General features: G+C 40.6%; 1 protein-coding gene across 2 annotated transcripts in view; it reads left to right on the top strand.

The window, feature by feature from the left end:
* LOC125899430 (calcium-binding mitochondrial carrier protein Aralar1-like) overlaps positions 1–22565 on the top strand; it is a 30650-nt gene that overhangs the window by 4979 nt on the left and 3106 nt on the right. For both annotated transcript variants that reach the window (XM_049593741.1, XM_049593742.1), the window contains exons 4-14: positions 1718–1833; positions 2880–3019; positions 7169–7315; positions 9644–9782; positions 10735–10828; positions 14081–14165; positions 15370–15451; positions 16990–17148; positions 18121–18173; positions 18384–18464; positions 21351–21491. In XM_049593741.1, the coding sequence (XP_049449698.1) occupies positions 1718–1833; positions 2880–3019; positions 7169–7315; positions 9644–9782; positions 10735–10828; positions 14081–14165; positions 15370–15451; positions 16990–17148; positions 18121–18173; positions 18384–18464; positions 21351–21491 (1237 nt within the window). The remainder of the gene's footprint in view (positions 1–1717; positions 1834–2879; positions 3020–7168; positions 7316–9643; positions 9783–10734; positions 10829–14080; positions 14166–15369; positions 15452–16989; positions 17149–18120; positions 18174–18383; positions 18465–21350; positions 21492–22565) is intronic.

Raw genomic sequence — 22565 nt, 5'->3', positions numbered from 1 at the left:
GAAATAAACGTGGAAATATGTGCACGTTTAGGCTTAAAGTAGGGCTGGGCAATATATTGATATTATATCAATATTATATGAGACTAGATACATGATAATATTTTGGATATCGTAATATCGTAAGTGTTATCTTTTTCTAGTTTTAAGGCTGCTTTACAGTAAAGTGATGTCATTTTCTTACTGGACTGCTCTAGCTGTTTTGTTATTTGCCTTAATCCTCTTGGTCATTTTATCCACATTATTGATGAATATTTATCAAAAATCTCACTATGTGACCATTTTGTGAAAGCACCAATAATCTACAGTATTGTTCCAATATCGATATTGAGGTATTTGGTCAAAAATATTATGATATGTGATTTTCTCTATCTCACCCACCCATAACTTAGAGGAATACCCCATCCACAACATGATAATTTGTATATCCATTACTCATGTTCTCTCATGCCTCCATTTTCAACGAAGAATCCAAAACTGGAGAAATTCAAACACAAGTGCATTTCCACTAAATTTGTAATATTGAAAAGACTTTGACATAAACTGTCGCACACACGGAAGAGTAGTGGGTGCTGTAGCATTGTTCCGACCTCTCGTTGTTCTGACCTCTCATTAGTCTGACGTCCCGTTGTTCCGATATGTGATCATACTAGGCTATACTGTATTTGTGTACCATAGAGGATCAGCAATGCAACAAAAGTAGGCTACTGGTCGAGATACAAGTGTCATAGAGGGGAGAGAATGAAACACCATGACCTCCTGTTATTAACTCTGGGGTCCGGGTTGTGTGGGGAGCTCTCTGCAGTGCTGAATGGCTCCCGGCGGGCGTATTTCTGCCTTGATGGTGCGCCGCGACCGGCTCTGGGTCAGCTGGGAAAGGCTTGAGGCGAAGCAGGCTCACGGCTTATGTGTTTGCCACTTTCATTTTCATTTTAACCCACACCATGATCTTTTCCTAACCCTAACCAAGTGGTTTTTGTGCCTAAACCTAACCAGACCTTAACCACAGTTCATCATGATGATTTCGGAACAACAGGACTTCGGAACAATGGGTTTAATATGGTTGGAACAATGGAATGTCGGACCAATGGGCTGTCGGACCAATGGGCAGACCCCAGAGTAGTGCACCTGCAAAGTTCATGTGTTTATGTGTTAATAGTAAGGTTTTAGCAAAAATGCATGTGTTTGGGAAGTACTGAAGAAACGACTGGATGAGTGAGACCTGGATTATACTGCACAAGTTGTGTGAGAGTTCGTAAATGGATGTTGTTTTGCGGCTGTTAAATACAGTTTACCTACGACTGTATTTCATCAAGAAATTTCTGCATTTTTGGATTCCCCATTCATTAAAGAGGCATGCGAGAAAAATAGTTTTCCTCATGGATTCAAAGTAACACTGGATGATATAAATGATCATTTTATGGGTGAAATATTCCTTTAAAGTTTTTGTTGATTTACTCCATTTGCTGATGAAGATCATGTGATATGGTTGAAAGCCCTGGAACAGCAGCTAACTTGATCTTGTTGTTGGTTAAATTGTTTTGTCAAATGCTGTTTCCAAGGTCAAGAATGAATTTTGAAGCTTCGCTGGAAAAAGAGGTGTAGGATCACATTACTGCACTTGCTTGCTGTCCTGTGTTGTCAGTATTTATTTATTTAAATGATAATTTTGTCAAAGATACCTTATTCAGATAGCACTCTTTCTTTCTTGTCCAAACAGACTGATATCTTTCCAGGAGTTTCTGGCCTTTGAATCAGTTCTATGTGCCCCGGATGCCCTGTTCATAGTTGCCTTTCAGTTGTTTGACAAGACTGGCACAGGAAACATCTCATTTGGTATGTACATGCTGGTGCATGCTGGTGTGGGGGTGTACTTCACACTCAATTACAAGGGACAAAATGTCATGTTATGTACATACAGTGTAGTTAAACACCATAATGTCAGAGTAAGTTGACTGAAGATGTTGATTTCATGCAGGTAATGAAACATATTTAAGGTCTTGTTGCTGAAGTTGGACTTAGTAACTAATATCGAATGATTAAAGATGTGTCTGAATTAGTGTTGTCAAAAATATAAATGTTGATACATATTGATTCTGAATATTTGAAATGGTTCCAGTGCTCATTTTCTCCAGTATGGATACACCAGTACCAGCTGTGCTTGCTCGCTTTATTGTAAATGTTCACTACAGTCATGCTGCTGTTCTGTGCTACTAACCAAGAGAGGAAAAGTCTTCGTTGACATGTTATAGCCTTGTTATGCTCTCAATGTCAATTTCTCTCAGTGGTATCGAGCATGGCATTGAATATCAATGTATTTCAAGGTATTGAATCAAAGTTAGAAATTCCAGTATCATGTGACATTAAACATTGTGGGTTGCATGTGCTATTCCTACTAAAGCATTTGTGGCCAATAAATACAGCGGTAGCCATGTCTTTTTTGATGTAATACATATGCTAGCAGCAAGTCTCATCTCAGGGCAGGACCGCAAGTGAGTTGTGTGGAACATCACATCATAACCAGTTCCATCTGACAAGCAGAGAAATGAATCCAGCATGTCATAAACCAAGAGATATGGAGTTGTACAAAGAAGCTGCTGCTGTGCTCTGTCTGTGCAATGGGCCTCCATAAAGGCGGCTGAAATTGAGGGCAGTGCTTATACAGAAAATTTCCTGGATGGACTCAAAACCCTCGAAATGTAAAAGGAGTGGGACTGTCAAAAAGCCTTTTCAGCTCTGCAGTCCAAATGGACTCTTTCCTCTACTTTAATGAGGTTCTCTACAAATGGAATGAGGATGTGAGATGGATGTTACAATTTCATCTTGCATGTTTTCCCCTCTGTCTCTTGTTACGGCTCACTCCTCATGTCTCACTCTTCCAGAAAATGTACGTGACATCTTCAGCCAGACCACAGTTCATCACCACATTCCCTTCAACTGGGACTGTGAGTTCATCAGGCTACACTTCGGCCATGAAAGAAACAAGAACCTCAGCTACACAGAGTTCAGCCAATTTCTTCAGGTATATATATTTGATTTATATCTTCACTGGTTTTATTTCAGAATCTATGAGCTGTTTGACAAACTTGTTCCAAGTATCACAGACAAGCAGTTTAATATGTTTATTCGCCATCCTGCTGGGAGTTAGATGAGAAGATTGATACCACTCTCATGTCTAAGAGTTTGTATCAATCTTCTCATCTAACTCTTGGCAAGACAGCAATAAATGTATTTACCAAAATGCTGGAATAATGTTTTAATGCTGCTTTATAAAACTTATATTAAAAGCAAACAAGAATCTGGAGCTGAGATGAAAACAAACCCCAAACTGAGATGTTGGCTGCCGTCAAATAGTCAAAAAATTATGTCCTGTGTCATTTCCTAAACTCTCTTCTGTGACCTCGATCAAAAATATCATAAGTCAAGAAAAGGTGTGAAGGAGAATTCATGAAGATGAGAATCTGACTGCATTTACACAAGGCTACGTAATTATGCAGATGTTACTGAAATGGGTCTGCCATGGTGAAAGTACAATGTTGTGAAGATGGACTTCAGAAAGCGCAAATTATATAATTCACCCTTTGCGTTCTTTCTGTGTTATTTCATGCAGGCCATGTAGATGTCGACAGCCCGGTGAAAACTATAACTTCATCACAAAGGTTGGACTTTAAATTAAAAAACGAACCTTGGCAACCAGTCACAATAGTGAAACAAAACGGTTGCCACACTGAGAAGGGTTGCTCATGCTCACCCTCCTGTGCACTCATATTTCTCGTCACAATCCCCTAATTATAATGATTATATGGAAATAATTGTCAAATTTATGCAAGATAGGCGTATTGTGACAGGCCTACAAATCTACTTCTGTACATATCAGCATTCGTAAGTTCCAAACATGTTGAATTACAAAACATCATCTGGCTAAAAACATCCCTTTTTTTCCTGAAAGACAGATTTTCCATGTTATGGTTAATGCTGATTGTGATCTGGGCCCAGCTGTACAGAAGTAATCTGATCTGATTTTAGCTATCGGATTGGATCAAATCTTGGACATGGGTTGCTTAAAAGAATAAAAGGATTCTGAAATTGGATTAAATCATGTAACCCAGTCTTGGTTTCAAACTTTCAGTGTGTTCAAAATTTTTAGTAGGATATGGACACCTTTGATTAAAAAAAAAAAATCATGATTATCCTGATCCCAGCAGAATGGTGGATTCAGGTCAGATTTTAGGAACAAAATTTCATGAAACTTTTAAACTGTTGAAATATACATACATTTATTATATTTTGCACTCGATTTGTTTAACAGTTTCTGTGATAATATAGGTTAAGGAGACATTAAGATATTTATTATGCCTTTCAGTATATCCTATAACTGCTTATCCTGTTAGGGGTAGCAGGTATGCTGGAGCCTATCCCAACTGTCATTGGGCGAGAGGTAAGGTACACCCTGGACAGGTTGCCTGTCTATCACAGGGCTGACACATAGAGACACACAACCATTCATGCTCACATTCACGGGCAATTTAGAGTCACCAATTAACCTGCATGTCTTTGGATTGTGGGAGGAAGCTGGAGTACTCAAAGAAAACCCACGCTGACACGGGGTGAAGATGCAACAACACCCCCCCCCCCCCCGGCCTTGCTGTGAGGCGACAGTGCTAATCACTGCACCGTGCTGCAGCACAGTAAAGTAAATAAAAAAAGGATTTTACCCCCATAAAATGATCCCCTCAAAAGCTGTCAATATCAGACAAAAATTATTTAAAGTTTTCATCTTAACTCTGTTTTGTTCTCTTTGGTTGCACCCATGTTAATAAATGATAACTGCAGTGTGTTTGTAGTCCCATTTAGAGCACTGGTTATCCAGATTTGATAATCTTTAAAAGTTTGTATCTGGATCAGGGTGATCTAGTCCAAATCTGATTTTAAAAGCTGGCATGGAAATAAATTGGATGATCTGATCCTGGACAGCAAAACATGGGATTTCCAGGGTGATTTTTTTTTTTTTAAAGAACTGGGCCCTGATTATAACCCTCTGCATATAATAGCTCAAAAAACACCACACAATTCAGTTAACACCTTGAAATGTTGACTGGATTGTGCTTTGAAGTTGTCATGGCTGATACAGGCTGTGGATGTGTTACTGAATGTGACAATATAGTTGATTCCCCAAAGAGTGGCTGAATGGTGCATTGCTGCCGCAAGAAACTGGGTAATGGCATTGTCTCCTTTCCTTTGGTTAAGGCTGGTCTGATGTATCCTGTACTGAAGGAGATAAAAATGGAGGCATTAAAAACTTTTGCTTAGCATTTTTTATCATGGCTGCCCTTAGATATCTCAGGGTCATTCACCCAATTAGGAACCTTCCTAAGCAAAAGAGACTGTCTGACCGCAGCCAATAATGAACCCACTGACTATAGCACTTCCTCTGACGCAAAGTCTTCCTCTTCCTTTTGCTTGTTTTCAAACAACAAAGTGGCACGTTACTGCCACTTGATGCTATGGAGGGTGTCTTCCCCTTTTTAGCAGAGCATTCATATACAGTATATCAACATGTTGCTTGGTGACACAGATGTGACGCCTCTTGGACCAGAATTAAACCAAGTTAGACAGAGTAGAGTGTAGAGGCCAAACCATTTACAGAATGAAAGTGAGGATAGATGCATTTTTTTGTTGCTTATTAACCTAGTGTGTAATTTGAATGAAAATAAAATTGTATTTCTGCATTTAGAAGTTTGCATAGTTTAAGTATGATGTAAACTCATTGACCCTCAGCAGCTCAAAAGAAGAGCTGCAGATAAACATATTTGTGTGTAAAGGCAACATGATATGGTACAAAACATATTGACAGCACACAAAATGTATTTCTCTGTTCTGTCTCCGACATCTTAGAAAGTGCATGTCAATAAAATGTGAGACCATTCATAATGATCACCCTCATCCCGTGGCGAGGCATTTTCCTCCTGCTGAGGGACAAATGGAAATGACGTAATGGGAACTACATGCCATACATGATCTCTTAAGATAATGGAGTTGTGGTGTGCAGTAACATCTTTAGTGCTTCATCACTTCAGCTGCTCTGGCGGTTTGCGGTAGCTCAGTGTGCCATTAAGACACTTAACGTTGTTGTTTTGCTTTATTGGCTGTTGCCTGTATCTCACTGAGACCTCTGTGCTGTTAAATCAGCAGCAGCAGCACGGTCAGGGAGAAACCTAGTTTGGAGTCGAGGGGCTGTGGTCTTAGGCAGAGGCTGGGTGGTCCCAGTGTTAGACAGGCTGGGCTGCAGTGTGGGATCCCTCAGAGCACTTTGTGGTTTATCAGACTTGACTAGGGCTTCCCACCGCTACACCAAAGGCTCTTGTATGTGCAGGATTTCATTTACATCAGTCATTTTTATTGTTTCTTATTCTGTCATGTCCAAGCACATTTCATTTATTGTAACTGAATATTACTTAAAATACAAAAAAGTGCAGATGTACGTGCAGATTTATTTGTTTTTCAAACGGTCTTGGATCTGCCACCTTGTGGTTGTTTCAGTATTTAACTCGAAACTTGAGTGAGTTCAGACAAAGTAGAGCACTTTTAGGCTTGAAAAGTATAAAAGTTTGTGAAGCGACAAAGTATCATGATGAGTTCTCAACAATATAATCAGCAAACATTGTGAGAATTAATCTCCAGCAACAATCCACTGATTAGGTTATCAGAACCAGAGTGTAAAAAAGAAGCAACAGCTGAATATGGCGGTGACGTTTCTCTGTGATCCTCTGGTTGTATGCGATGAGCTTTGACAGCAGACATTGACCCGGGGTCAGCCTCCCCCTGCATCCCCATCTGATTGCATGGTTGTCATATTGAATCATCTTCCTGCGGACACACCTGCTGGCCGCCTCACCAGCCGCTCGGCTCAGCTCCGGGATCAGACTTCTCGGGACATGGTTTCCATTAGTCTCCAGAGAGACGGTGGTGATTACAAAAGCCAGTGTCTGACACTGTCACATCTGATGACTTTCACATCTGTCCAACGCTGACATTATTACACATTCATCGTCTAAAGTTCTGTTTCTCCGTTCTCTTGTAATGCGATGCTCCTCATCACAGGAACACATTCTTTGCCTCTTTTGTCAGCTTGACCTCCTCTCCTCTCCTCTTTATGTGTGTGTTGCTGCAGGAGCTGCAGTTTGAGCATGCCCGCCAGGCGTTTGCACAAAAAGACAAGAACAAAAGTGGCGCCATCACTGCCCTGGACTTCAGCGACATCATGGCCACCATCAGACACCACATGCTGACTCCGTTTGTGGAGGAGAACCTGGTTTCAGTGAGTTTAAGAAAAAGTTAAATACCAGTTGTGTAACATTTAAAAGTGCTGTATGTAACTCTGAAGAAAGATCGTTGATTGAGTATCATTTCCAGGTTGTGAAATACCGACGCTTTGGGTTGGTGGTTCAGTCCGACCACCAACCCAAAGTGATTGTAATTGACGACCTGGAAATGAGACTCAGCAATCAACTATCTTTCTCTAGAGTTACATACATCACCTTTAAAGCAGCTGTAATCAATTTTTTTAATAATACAGAACTCCTCATCAACAGCTCATTGTTTAGCTGTCTGGCCTATAACTTTACTGCACTGGTTCACTCTCAGTGCTCTCATAACGTCCTTTTTGGCCCCAGCAGGCAGCTGTTGTCAACTAAAAGGCTCTAAAAACCCTTTGTACTCTACCTCCACAGCAGCAGGCAGGGACAGTTAGCAACTAGGTAGTGAACACTGTGAAGCATTAGCAGCTAAAGTGACAAAAATTCCCCTCAGGAGTTGGTAGAGACCAAAAAAGAGCTAAAAGAAAGAGAATATTGGACTTAGATTCATCAGGTGGCCTGAAACACGACTCAAAATAAATGAAACATGACACTACTTAACTGTTTGTCCCCCAAATAATCGTTCATATTAATTTCTCACCCTGTGTTACCTTGAATTAGTGGAGAAAACTTTGGTTTTCTGGCATGCCTTCACTGTGAATGAAGAATCCAAAAACATTCTTGATAAATTGAAGCCATAGGGGTCACATTTAACAATAGAAAAACTAAATCAAAACAGTCGTTTACAAACTCACACAACTGGTACAGTATAATCGAAGTCTCATTTATCCAGTCATAGACTAAATACTTCCCAAACACATCCATTTTCAGCTAAAATCGTTGTAGTGAAAATATTTTCTCTCTTTCTTTCTTTGGATCCCCATGAGCTCCAGCATAAGCAGTGACTTTTCTTCCTAGGGTGCACACACATACATTTATACACACTTACAACAACACGACAGATAAACACAACAAACAAAACAGCTCATCTTGTTGGTTTAATATTGAGTGATATTGAGTATATTTTTGTCAAACGGAGAGGAAGCAAAAATTAAACACAAATTTATGATTCAGTCACAATCCATAAGAATTCATAGCAAACTTGACTTTGATACATTATACAAATACATAGTAATTTTTAATAAACATAAATCCTTTTTTGGTTGACCTTGATATATAGGTTATCCATCCTGTGCTTTCACGCGTATTCCAAGAAAACGCGGTGTTTAAAAATATATCTCATTGTCTTCCAAAAGGGATTTCTACTTTCACCCATACATATATTTAACTCTTACACCATTTCCATAATTAACGAACACAATTCACTTACAGTTCCTGAAATGTTTGGAGATACTGTTGTAACAACATTTTGAAACAATCTTTAATGTTCTCTTGAACAATATGCACTGGCAATGGATCCCACATGACCACGGCTCTGTGCACAGCAGTTTACTGTATCATACTATTTTTAGCAGTAGGTAGCAAGAACCTTTTTGTCATTGCATATTGTGTTTGATAATCATAATGAGCAAACAGAGAATAACATTTCACATAATATCTTTGGTGATCATGCAGATGTGTTGTAGATATTAATTTTGTAGCGAAAATGCAGGAGTTTGGGAAGCACTGAGTATACAACTGGATGAATGAGACTTAAATTATACTGCATGAGTTGTGTGAGAGTTTGTTAAGGTTACTATTGGGGAATTTAAGTCAACTATAAAGGATCGAGAAAGTAGCATCTTGGTCAGTGCGATTGCTACTAAAATTCTCACTGAAATCGTTTTAGAAATTTGTACACATTTAACTGTTCTTTTTATGTTGCTTTTTAACTGGATGCTGTACTTGCTTTTACCTTGTGCTGTGACAGTTGTAATTGTCTGTTTGTGTTTATTGTTGTAATGTTGCCCTCTTGGCCAGGTTGCTCTTCAAAAGCAAATTTGAACTAACTCTTTAACTGGTTGAATAAAGGATATATCTATAACAGATGTTTTGCTAAAAGTTCTCTGTTGTTAAACATGGCTTAAATGATGACTTAAATTCACGAAGAGTCTTTGCCCTTTTTGGATTCTTCGTTCACTGTGGAGGCATGCAAGAAAAACATTTTCTTCCCAAAGGGGTGAGTAATTGATATACAAATAGGTATAATTTAATAATGATACTAATACACAAATGATTTGGGGGGCTTCTTTAAGAGAGTATAATGATATTCAGCTGAAGCCCTCCCACACAGAGGAAACATATTGAGACTGCCCCATATAGAAGCTGACTGACTCTGGATCTTTCTCCAGGCTGCAGGAGGCAGCACCTCCCACATGGTGAGCTTCTCCTACTTCAATGCCTTCAACGCCCTACTCAACAACATGGAGTTGGTCCGCAAGATCTACAGCACGCTCGCTGGCACTTACAAAGACACACTTGTTACCAAAGGTACACCTGAGACACTCTGCTCACTGCAATGAGTCATGTTTCATATGTGAAATGAAATGTAGCTGTGCGATGATGTCTTAACTTTCTTGACAGAGTGGTGTGAGAGAACACACAGGGAACATTTACTGTAGCACTATATTACGAAGGTAAATGAACATTTTTAACCTGGTAATCAGATCACCTCCTACATGTAGACCTGTGTAACTGATAGTGGTACTGTCAGCCACATCTGCTCCTAATTGTGTTTCCTATTAAGACGCAAACCGTAGACAGTTCCTCTACTTCCTCCCCATGGTTTTCCTCCTTCTAGACAATTTTTTGGGTGAATAGTATTTGCAAATAATTCTTGTTATTTGTACGACAAAACAGATAAGATTGAGGGTAAAGCAAACACTCACATGCCGCCTGTCAGTCGCAAGGAAGTATATCATTGCAGTACTTGAGATCAGAGAAGCAGGCTTGTGACTGAAGGTTGCAATCCCTGGACCTGACAGAAGGTCTTAGTGGGGGATGTGAATAACTAAGTCCTTTCCCTCCTTCAACAACCACCATCAGGTTTACTTTGAGAAATACCACCTGATGGTAATGGACCTTCTCAGCAGGCAACGTAAAGAACTAAATATAAAGCACATTTAAAAGAGTGACACAGGGCGCTGCTGAGAGAATGCACGCTCAGCCAGTGTACTGCCCACACATACAGCATTAATGGTTTTAAATACTTTCTTTGTAATCTCCTTAAATATCCTGCTTAGCAGCAAGCATCCACAATAACTCTAAAACAGACAAGGAACAGTGTTTGCAAATACTATTTAATACTAGCCTGCTGTAGACAATACCTGACGTGGCTAACCCCTCAGCTTCCTGTTTGACTTTAATTATAACTGAGGCCTCCATTGATTAAAGTTTGCTGTTTGCTTCATCTAATTTCTTCTTCTCTTTATTGCGTTTGTAGAGGAGTTTGTTCGTGCTGCAAATAAGTTTGGTCAGATCACTCCGATGGAGATTGACATCCTGTACCAGCTCGTTGGTCTCCACTCTCACTCCGGGTAAGATTCTGAGTCACTTGTTTTAACTCTCTAGAGTCCATCTATCGATCTGTGACTACACTGAACGTGTTTTTTTATGCCTCCACACTGGTGACAGCCGGCCAACTGGAAGCAATATGCTTTTGGGTTTTCTGTCCCCCCCATCCTGATGAATGTAACATCTCAGTGACACCTTAAGACAGGCATGTCAGGGGCCAATCCTGGCCCACGGTCCAATTTTACACAGCCCTTGGCTTGACTTTCAGAATATACTAAACTAAGCACAAAAAGTATGGAAATTTGTATTAGATTTGAAATTAGAAATTTGTAGATTATTTCTTTGTTGTAACAATGCTTCTTGGAAATAAAACTTGTACCATTGGAAAGCCTGTTTATTTCCCTTTTAAATGGTGCCACATTTGTAAGGAGCATGGATTTGTGGGATGAGCAGCAGAGCTGGGTATGTGGGTTGTGCCCATGAGAAATTTGCCAGATCTATCTGCCAATACCAAACAGCTTTTTTTTTTTTTTTTTGCTGTTGACTCTTGTTTGGTGGATTAGATGATTGAAGTCTGAAGAAACAAGACAAATTGGCAATTTAACAATTTATTCATTTAACAAACAGGAGCCTCAGTAGCATGTGGAAGAACCATATGCAGCCACAACAGCCTGGCACCCCCTCCTCATGCTGGTCACCAGCCTGGTCACACAATGCTGTGGGAATGGCATCCCATTCTCCAACCAGCATTTTAGCCAAGTCAGCCAATGTGGTTGTGTTGGTCACTCTGGCATGAACAGCATGCCCAAGCTGATCCCACAAGTGTTCAGTGAAGTTGAGGTCAGGACTGCTGGCAGGCCATTCCATCCTCTCCACACCAAATTTCCTTACTTTTGTGCTTAGTTATATGTGGGCCTTAAATCAAGCAAGATCACTTTACATTTTTTCCCTTCACCTCACAATGGTAGGACTATCACACAGTTTGTAGACATACATCAATTTTTTTTTATGTTGTTTTTTTAATAACCTATTTGATGAGAGAAGCAGCTGGCCCCCAGGTATTTTCACATAATCTAATCTGGCCCATCATTTAAAAAGGTTTGGACTCCCCTGCCTTAAGTGAACGATATATTGATTAGATTTTGGTGATTTTTGGCCATGACTCAAGCCTTTATGCACTAATTTTGACATAATTGTATGTCGCAGAAATGTCTAATTGGATAAAGTTATGAATTTATGACATTTTTATTTCCAATAGGTTAAAGGTCAGCTTCACTGTGACATCATAATGTTCTGCAAAACACTTTTCTAGCCATTAGCCAGTGTAATAACTCAGGAACAGAAGTGGAGACACTTAATTGGTGACACTAATCTCGGGTGTCCACCTTGAAACTGGCTGCCAGGTTGAAGATGTGTGTGAAGTGGGGTTGCAACGGTACAAGATTTTCATGGTATGATGACCATTCCCCAAAATCTTGCGGTTTCACAGTATCACAGTATTACAGAATTATTATTACCATCAGATACAATGACCCTTAATGGAATGAAAACAGAAGGTGTTGACTTTCATTGAACAAACATTTTGTTTCTGTAATTTAAATTGAAATCATTTTTTAATGGACATATGTGTAAACAGTTTCCCTAAAACTAAAATCAAGGTGAGGCACTCCTTCTAGTTGTATTTTTTTCAATGTCATAGATAAGCAAATGTACACGGTATGAACAGATCCCTGCAACCTTAGTGTGAAGCATTCACGTTTTAGAGTTTGTAGTTTCTGTACAGCAGCATCCATATTTGAAGCATGATCAACTGTCATGGCAACATGTGAGTCTGGACAGACATGGATGTGAACTGTAACTGCAACTTGATTGGTTGGCGAAGGTATACCACCGTGAGGTGGTAATTGTGATTTACTGTGACATAACTTAAATTGTATATCATGTAGGAAGATGCTGAGAAAGCCAATTGAACTTGCTGATGTGGGGCAGCATCTCATACATGTCTGTAGACCATAGAATATTTAAAATATATTTTCAAACTGTAAATTATTAATATTTTTACAGGCATACATAAACTTTCAATAAAAAAGGCAAAACAATTCAGAATAAAATCACTTTACATGAAAATAGGCTGTATTATAGTTTTATTTCTTATATTTTTCTAATCTATTTGTATGTCTAAATATTTTTTGCAACCTTTAACTGTTTTAAAATAATAGTTTGAGTGATTGTGACTAAAGATTTATAAATTGCTGCAGGCATGTGTCATTTTTCATGTATTTTGCGCTCCTGGAAACTCCTATAAAGGCGCTATAAATCACAGTTCTAGCTGAAAAGGATACCATGCATGTGGGGTAAGGACAGTTAAAAGGTTACACTATGCAGGAACTGTTGACCACTGTTTGCCAGTGAAAGTGAGAGCCAACCTCAGCTTTGTCCACTTGATGTTTTGCCTCGCGATATTTGCATTTTTTTTTTAGAGCTGTGTCTGTGATTTAAAGTCCTGATCTTACCTTGTGCTGTGCCCAGGAACATCCCAACCACAGCAACATAAGAGGAAAATAAGAAACAGGCAGAGGGCAGAGTCTCTGGAGATAAATGCACCGCCACACACAGAGATTACTTTTGTATGAGTTCATACGTTGTTTTCTAGGAAAATCCAGAATGGCATACATTAAAAGGCACTAAACAAACACAATAATGAATGCTTAGACAGTGGTTAAAAAAATTAATCAAAATCCACCCAGACTATAAATTTAAGTTATCCCTACTTTTCCACTGTCCATGCATCACTGTGGTAGGTTCTGCTGCAGCTCCTCAAATCCACTAAGACTATTGAAAACATTTACACAAAACCATGTTATTTTTTTATTCCACCATGAATGGAATAAATACGTTGCAGGTCTGTTTATTGGCTGTAAAGATAAAGTTATTGCTCATTCGGTTTAACAACAGTGGCTCCACTGGCTGATTTACAAGACAAACATAAAACATGGATACAGACTTTATGATGCGTCAGGCCAGTGGAGAATATTTGTGTCTCAAACATTTAGTAACAAAACACTTTCTTTTACTCGCTGGGCCACGGGCACTCATCCAGCTTTGTTTGTCTGTTGTTTATATAAGCCTAAATTAAAGTTGCAGTAACTTCAAGTTATATGCCAGTAAAAGTTCTGTGGAAAATCTTACATCACTTGCTGCTGCTCGCAGGAGATGCGGGGCTCTCTGCTTTTTCCTGGCCTAACTCCCTCCCTCCCCTGCTGTTGTTTGTTAAGGCGGCTGAACCATGCAGACATCGAGAGGATAGCTCCGTTGGAGGAAGGTGCCATGCCATACCACCTAGCAGAAGCCCAGAGACAGGTAGCCTGATTGACTCCTCTAATACACCTCACATCCTCCTGCCTTTTATCAAAGCCTTTTCCTCTTCTCTCTCTGCTTCCTTCTCAGAAAGGAGCTAAAAAGGGAGAATGTTCAGCTGCTGAATTAGCAGAGTGCCCATGTTTTTCTTCCCTTGTGAAGTGCATTACTTTAACTCCCAGATAAAAGTACACCAATTATAGTTATAGAAGAGGAATGGATTGTTGCGTTGCACCTCTCCATGAAAGGCTCTCCCCCTTTTATTCAGTATAGCCGCACATACACATGAGCTGCAATCACACATCTGAGACGCTAATAAGAGGCTTTTATCAGTGTGGGGCTTGAGGAGTTTTAGAAGCCTTTAGCAAAGTCTGCTAATGGCGAGAGTCAAGGTGGATGTGGGAGAACAAAATAGTTCCTGCCTCTACCGGATAACACGGCTCTATATCAGACTGTGGTCAGAGCTTTCAGGCCACTCATGCTCCTGGGACTCACACTCAGAGGTCTGGAATTTGATTCCTTCGGGGGGGATGCAGCAATTCTCAGGCCTGCCCTTTAGTGGAAGTAGGCTAATTGTTTAAACCCTTTGATCAAGACCTCGATCTTGTTAGCATGCAACCCTCTGTGGAAGCATCTGGGAAGAGGAAAGACTGATCTGCTCTGCTCCCTCCTCATCTGGTCTGGGACAAGTTACTCACAGCCTCAACCTGCACACACACATGCTTTAACAGAGTCTCACTCGGACTGTGTAATATTCATGTAGATACTTATCTGTACATGGAAAAGGCTTGTGGGGCTAATCTGTTCCCCTGCACCACAGTGAAAACAAAAGGGGCTCCGCTTTCAACATCAAACACCAATCCAGAGATCAAGCAGATAAGAGAGAAATTATACTTTGTTGTAAAAATAAATGAAGACCTTTAGCTCGTAGCCTCCCACATGTAGCATGTGTGGAAACTCCAGGTTCACACAGTCATTTATACCAGAGCTGGTCTGTCTGTGACATTTAATCCTGGCTGATGATGAATTAGACGTTATATGACATGTCCTTCCTCCGTTGTTGAGTACTCCATAGCATTTTTCTTTCCACAATGTATCTGGTTCGCTATAGTTTAATAGCCAGCCGATTCATGGTTAGTGTTCTGATCCCCCGCCCCCGTCTTTCTCCAGATTCATTTGACCACTGGTGTCTTTTTCTCCTATACAGCATGGTCCTGAAACGTCTCGGCCCATCTGGCTCCAGGCCGCGGAGTCTGCCTACAGGTTTACTCTGGGCGCAATCGCTGGAGGTGAGTGACATGTCTGCGGCGGAGCCCCTGGCCCGCCTGAGGGGTAACCTTAGCCGGCCAGACTGGTGCACTGAGGCCCCGGGGCCGGCCATTGTGCTGCATGGGAGAGGGGTTATGATGTGAGGCTCCGGCATTGTGCTGCCGTGCCACTGGTGGCTCCAGGCTGTCGTTGGAGTTGGGGCTTTGGAATGACACAAATCTTCCGGAACCGCACTCTCTGGAATCTCCATCTAATTACACTGGAAGGAACTGATACAAGGAAGGTCTGACATAACTGCCCCCCTCAGATAGGAACACACTCTGACCCTCTGTATGTGAGTGTTCATGTGTGTGTGTGTGTGTGTGTGTGTGTGTGTGTGTGTGTGTGTGTGTGTGTGCTCTCTCCAAACATTCAAAGACTCATCAATCGTCATTCACCAGCAGCAAATTCAGGCAGGGTCAAAAAGAGATATATATCATGAGGCTGGTGGTGATAATGAGCTGTTTCTCACTCTGTGCTGACCGAGCTGTTTGCATGTTTGAGACGTGTCATTACCGCAGCCTTTGATGTCAGACAAGACAAGGCAAGTAAAGCTGAGAGCAGGAGTTTAATGCAACTTGCATTGCAACAGTTTCCCCACATTTACCAGACTTCCTTCTCTGGGCTTAATAGCAGTTTGTTTATAGTTCATACACAGACACACATTAATGACCCCTCCCTGAACATATCTGCAGAATTATTATGCTATTTTGTAAGAGGCAAAACTATGAATTAGAGCCACAAGTCGACCTATATGCACCAAGATAACTGTCCAAGAACAAGATAAGTTTCCCTATAAGCTGATAACAGAAAATGATGGCTATGGCTGAAATAAACAAATGTCCTTGATCGTTCTCGTCATTCTTTAAGCAAAAAGACCAAGTATTCAAAACTTTCAGCTTCTTAAATGTAAGGATTTGCTGATACTCTTTGTCATGTATGATAGTAAATTAATTATCTTCAGGTTTTGGACTGTTGGACGGACAAAAGAAGGAATTAAAGATGCCACCTTGGGCTCTGTGACATTATAATGGGCCAAGGGTGTAGCTTCTGTTTCAACATTGGCTGGGACACATGTTAAAGAGAGGGTTTGGGGGAGCATCAAACGCTTAATTTCCTGCATTCTGGTGAATTTTTATACACCAATTTGTGCCTTTTCTACATCAATTTATGATGTTAATGGCATTAATTGTGTCAAAATAAAAGTCCCCTGCTACTTCTGTGTTTCTAATGGGGGGAACAATTGCACAATATTGAGGGGGACGTGGCCCCTTCATCCCCCCGAAATCTACACCTGTGTAATGAAATTTGTAACTCCTTCGGTCATTTAGTAGATGAAACAATTAACCAACGGTGAAAAGAATTAGTAATTGTAGTTGTAAGTCAAACAGTTGTGAGTATGAGTCTGATAAAACCAATACAAGCTAATAAATTGAACGTAATTTGTAACACATTGCTGAGATGCTCAAAAACATCAACAAAGCTTTTAACCAGTGACAAATGTGTGTGTGTTTTATAGCAACCGGTGCCACTGCTGTGTATCCCATCGACCTTGTGAAGACGCGCATGCAGAACCAACGCTCCACGGGCTCCTTCGTAGGAGAGCTGATGTACAAGAACAGCTTTGACTGTGCGAAGAAGGTGCTCCGTTACGAGGGCTTCTTTGGATTCTACAGAGGTAATCCCTTGCAGGTTTTATAGTACATAGAAGGGAAACGTGTGTGCAGGCCAACATGTGGCTCTCGTGCAAAACAGACCATCTGATGGAGAGGCATTAGGATTTGTCAGTGTGCTAATATCAGCAGCATGGTTTGCTAATTGATACCAGAAACCTTTGCCCTCCTCATTCAGCAGTGAATAAAGCAACACCCAGGGGTCGCGTTTTCATTATCTCAATACCTGGGAGAGCTCCCCAAGGGAAATGACCAGCAGAATTCATGTAGTAGCAGTGTCTGATCTGCCTCTGCCCAGCTGTGTGATAATGGTGCTGAAGGCCTGTGATATACAACACTTCCACCCTCAGGCTGCGTATATGAAGGAAGTCAAGACTGCCATCTACTGCTACCTCCACCGCTGCAGCTCTTTGTTGCTCTGATCTGTTTCCCTCTGCCTTCCTTCCTCCTCTCTTGCACATGATAAGAGGGTGATTGACTCTGAGACAGACACGCTCGGCTGTTTTCTGGCTGCATACCAGCAGCAGTCACTCAACAGCTCCTTCAGAAGTTTATCTGGCTTGATGAAGGACAGACGGTGAAACAGTATGGTGGTTATCGCCACCGTAGCACCCACCCACCCTCCCCCTCCTTGCCCCCGATCTTGTCCGTGACCACACAGCTCTCTCTGTTCCCCACCAACAGTGGGATCAGGCCTCAACAATGCTGATCCCATGCGCACCAGCAGTGTCATATTTTTGGACTTTTGTTCACTTTCAATGGGACCTTTGTGTTGTGGTGCATCAGATGTATCAGCCACATCTGTAAATATTTATGGGTTTGTTTTACGCACACAAGAACCCTGCAGCTTACATTGTTCTAGCTGTCAGTAGATGTATTCATTCGGCAAAGATAAAAAATGTGCATTCATTTGGAGCCAGGCTTTGTCTGTCTCTCTGTCAGGTATTCTAATGGTATCTATGAATAATATTTTGCAGGTCTCCTCCCGCAGCTCATCGGCGTTGCCCCGGAGAAAGCTATCAAACTCACGGCAAGTCATTCCACTGTGTAGCTCAGAGTGTTCAAAAAGTTGCTCCGAATGATTCAGTGCGAATGAAAAACATGCATAGAGCGCGGAAGAAACGCACTCTTCGCAATCAAGATGTGACTGCAACCACAAGTTAACATTAATGCCCTGCTATCAAGATTGGGATTGTGTCTCATCTGCCTTTTTTCTTCTTCCCTCTCTCTTTTTTTTCAGGTGAATGATTTTGTCAGAGACAAGTTCACCACACAGGATAATACCATCGCTTTGCCTGCAGAGATTCTCGCTGGTGGATGTGTAAGCATTACTTTAGTGATCTTTTTAAATTCAGTCTGTAGATGAACTCAAAACCAAGTAAAGGAACACCTGAGAGATGTGCAAAACATACACGATTATAAGTAAATAATGTGGAGATTATTTTCTGTCTTTTACTGTTCAATTTAAATGCTAATACTAATTAAACTCCTACATTATCAATAGTATTCTTTATATAACTAACTTGCTTGTTCTCTTATAAGATGGAGAAATATTTTAGTTCATTAGTAAGTGCAAGAGAAATCAAACTACATGACTGCATATTGAATGTTTAACATTGCGATGTGAATAAGTACCCCAGGGCTACATAGCTGTTTGTTAACAGGCAAAGTCTAATGACTATATGAAGCAGTGGATGAAGTGTTCAGATCCTTTATTTACGTAAATGTAGCAATACTGCAAATATAAAAATACTCTATTACAAGTAAATGTTCTACATTGAGAATGTCACTTATGTTTAAGTACTAAGTATCATTAGCAAAATGTACTTGAAGTATCAAGAGTAAATGTAGAAAATGCCCCCTGTGATTGTTATATATTCTGGGATTATTATTACTGATGCATTAGTGTGTAAGTATCATTTTATTGTTGTAGTTGGTCGGGGTTTTCACTATTTAATTATAGGGTAGTTTAATCTAGTGGTTCCCAACCTTTTCTCTAAAGCAGCTCCTTTTCTATCACGGACACTGGAGTAAGTGACCTGTTTCATGGATATTTCATATTAGATTCAATGCATAACAATAACAGTAGAGAACAATTGATAAACTGTGCAATTAACCCAAATAGCTAATGCAATAACTATAGGAATTTTGTGTGAAACAAGCAATTTGGCTGAATTTTGAACAGATTATTTACTGTGAATATTCCATTAAATATGAGTTTTTTTGGTTCTCTGTATTATGTATTATTTTTTTTTAATTTTTAACAATCATGTATTTAATAGGCTTCTTTTTGATAATTTTAGTGTTTTCTTCTCCCTGATGTTTGGCTGTTGTTCTGTTAGCTCTTTGGTTGTTTTAACTGGTACTTTTCTGATGCAGGATGAGGCTATTTAGCAGTGATTGTCAGTAAAGTTTGCGTTCAAGTCTTCACTGTGCCCTTATTCTTTGAGATTTTGGGGAAAGTGTTTATCTTGTATAATAATATAAGCTTTAAAAATAACAATTTAATTTAGTTTTCCCCACAGAAACAAGTGAAATGCTGAGGTACAGGCCTTCAAAAAAGTTTTCATACATCCCTTAAAATCAAGAAGGCCTTTTGACCCCCTGTGAAGCTTTGGCGAGCTCCATGGGGGGGGTGGGACCCCCAGGTTAGGAACTAGTGCTTAATCTTTAACTATATTTATCATATTTTATAAGATATAATTGTGTTCTATGTAGCTAGTAATTAAAACTGTAGGATAAGTGGAATAAAAAGTATAAAATTTCTCATAACATTGCAGGATTTGGAATCACTTCACCACTTCATACTGATGATGATGATGATTGATGATGGACTCTCATAAAGTTTTCATCCAAAAATCATACCAGTCAGGTGAACTGAGCTAATTTATTTTGACACGTTTTACAAGATTATAAAAGAAAATGTAGTTTATTTTTTTCAGTGATTAGTAGTCACTCATTTGTCTAGTCTGTGTAAGAGGTTATAGTTATTCAGCAAATAATTAATTTGGCTACATGAATACAAATGTTGACTTTTGTCTCTGAATCCTCCAAATTGGACTTTTTGTGGCTCAAATTGCAACATAATAACATCGTTTTAGTGCAACACTAGATTAAAGACATAATTCCTTCACTGGCTGTGATGAAGTGAAACAGGCCGGTCTCGTTGCAGAGCCCGCAGGTTGCTCACAGAGGAGCGGGGTCTGCGGGGTCGTGACCCCTGTCAGGGTGTAATTGTAGGAAGAGGCCCTGGAGGGTCCTGGATGACGCTGGGTTTAGCTCAGTGTGATTGAGTTTGACAACGCGGTACATACCTGAGGCGTGGTCACACTGCAGCTCCCCACACAGGACAGTGAGGATGTTTCCAATACCCAACATTAACTGCTCAGGATATGTCCCATTAGATTTATATTAATTTATATGAATTTTGATGACATCCTTGTGTTGTTTTATAAAAGTTAAAAGTCTGGTTAATCTGACGGTTTGTTAAATTATCGCTCCCATCTGAGGAGCGGAGATAAAAGAGACAGGACGAATGAATCAATCTTCACAGCAGCGGATATTCCCCCTCCACTCTGAAAATGACTGAATGTGCCAGAGCTTTTTTTAGACCTTTGCTCGGATGTTTACAGATAAGCCCCCTGCCCTGAATGTCACCAGCAGCCAACCCGGGGCCTGATTAGATTTGGGGAGGGTGATAAATGTGCCTGAGTCAGAGGGTGCCGTGCCTTCAGGGCATCATGAGCCGTCCGGGTGATTCAACGCTCTCCCCTGGGAATGGGGGTGAATTGGGGAAGTGTGCGGGGCGAGGCCAGGCCGGGCCGCTCACCCTGCCACAGGAGGTGCCTCGGGGGAGGCGAGGGGGCAGAGGGCCGGTGCCAGGGTCAGAGCCTCCCGACCATGAGCCGGGGCTTCTCCTCACCCTACGCCTGCTCTACTCTGACCCCAGTTGTTCCTCTATCAATGCCTGCTTTTTCCTTCTCCTGTCAAGGCCACTCTCTTACTACATGAAATCAGATCAGGGGAAAAAAGTGTCTTTTGTGCTGAAGTTTACTGAGATAATTAGAAATTTCAAAATGCTTACACATCGTTACATCGTCACCCAAAGTTCACCCCTCAGATATGTAACCTCAGTCGATCTGATAAACCTTCATCTGCACATATGAACCACTCCTCAGCTGTGTCTTTGTCCTGTTGCTTCCTGCAGGCTGGAGGCTCCCAGGTGATTTTCACCAATCCTCTGGAGATTGTTAAGATCCGTCTGCAGGTGGCTGGAGAGATCACTACAGGCCCCAGGGTCAAAGCCCTGACTGTTGTCAGAGACCTGGGCTTCTTTGGCCTCTACAAGGTAGGTCAGCACCTCTGCAGCACTGTGACGTCTCTCTGTAAACTGTCATACAAGGGCAGTGAAAGGTGCTCTTATGTCCCTCAGACACAATACTGACATTTTTTTTATTGTTCACGTCAGTGTTAATAGTAGTTTGGTGGTAGAAGTTTGGTGAAAGACATTTTCAGACATTCATCTACCAATAACTAAAAGTAAAAAACATCCATCAAAATTTCCCTAAAGCCAAAGATGTTTTGATTTGTCTGATCAATTGTACAAAAGGAGATTCAAGCTACTTAAAACAAGTCAAAGAATAACACAAAATCCTTACAATTAAGGTGGAACTAAGGCTTTTTTTTGTTTAAAAATTACATTAACAATTAATTTGTTAATTTAGTTGCAGATAAATTTGATTACAATTCATCAACTAAACATTTCCATTCTACTTTGAGGTAATGGTTGCAATACCACAAAGTAACAGCACATATTCACAAGTTAAGTGTTTCCAAGCAAAATGCCACCTTAAATAAGTACAGAAGTATTATCAGGATAATGTGCATGAATATCCTGATAAAACTTATGTACTTTTTTAAGGTACACATAACTACACGTTTGGCAAATCACAGCACTTAGGGCAGAGTTTTAGAGTTTGTATGCTGTCCATGTGTCAGTGTGGGTTTTCTCCGGGTACTCCGGCTTCCTCCCATGCAGGTTAGGTTAATCGGTGACTCTAAATTGGCCAAAGTATGAATGGTTGTCTCTCTCTATATGTTAGCCCTGTGATAGTCGGGTGTCCAGGGTATACCCTTGCCTTCCACCCAGTGCCTTTTGCCTAGTGTCACTGGGATAGGCTCCAGCCCCCCTGTGACACCCAACAGGATAAACGGTTACGGAAAATGAGTGAATGAATGAATGAATGAATGTACGCGAATATCACAAGTAAAAGTACTCATTTTGCAGAGTGTTATATTACTAGCTCTGCTAAGGAGGTTATGGTTTTGGTTCGGTTTGTAGGTTGGTGTGTTTGTCAGCAGGATTACGGAAAAACTACTGGTCTGATTTACATAAAATTTGGTGGAAGGTTGTAGCATGGTC

The sequence above is a fragment of the Epinephelus fuscoguttatus genome, linkage group LG13 (genome assembly GCF_011397635.1).
Source record: "Epinephelus fuscoguttatus linkage group LG13, E.fuscoguttatus.final_Chr_v1".
In the NCBI taxonomy this organism is placed as follows: domain Eukaryota; kingdom Metazoa; phylum Chordata; class Actinopteri; order Perciformes; family Serranidae; genus Epinephelus; species Epinephelus fuscoguttatus.
The sequence above is the reverse complement of the archived record's forward strand: the minus strand, read 5'-3'. Positions and strand labels throughout refer to the sequence as shown.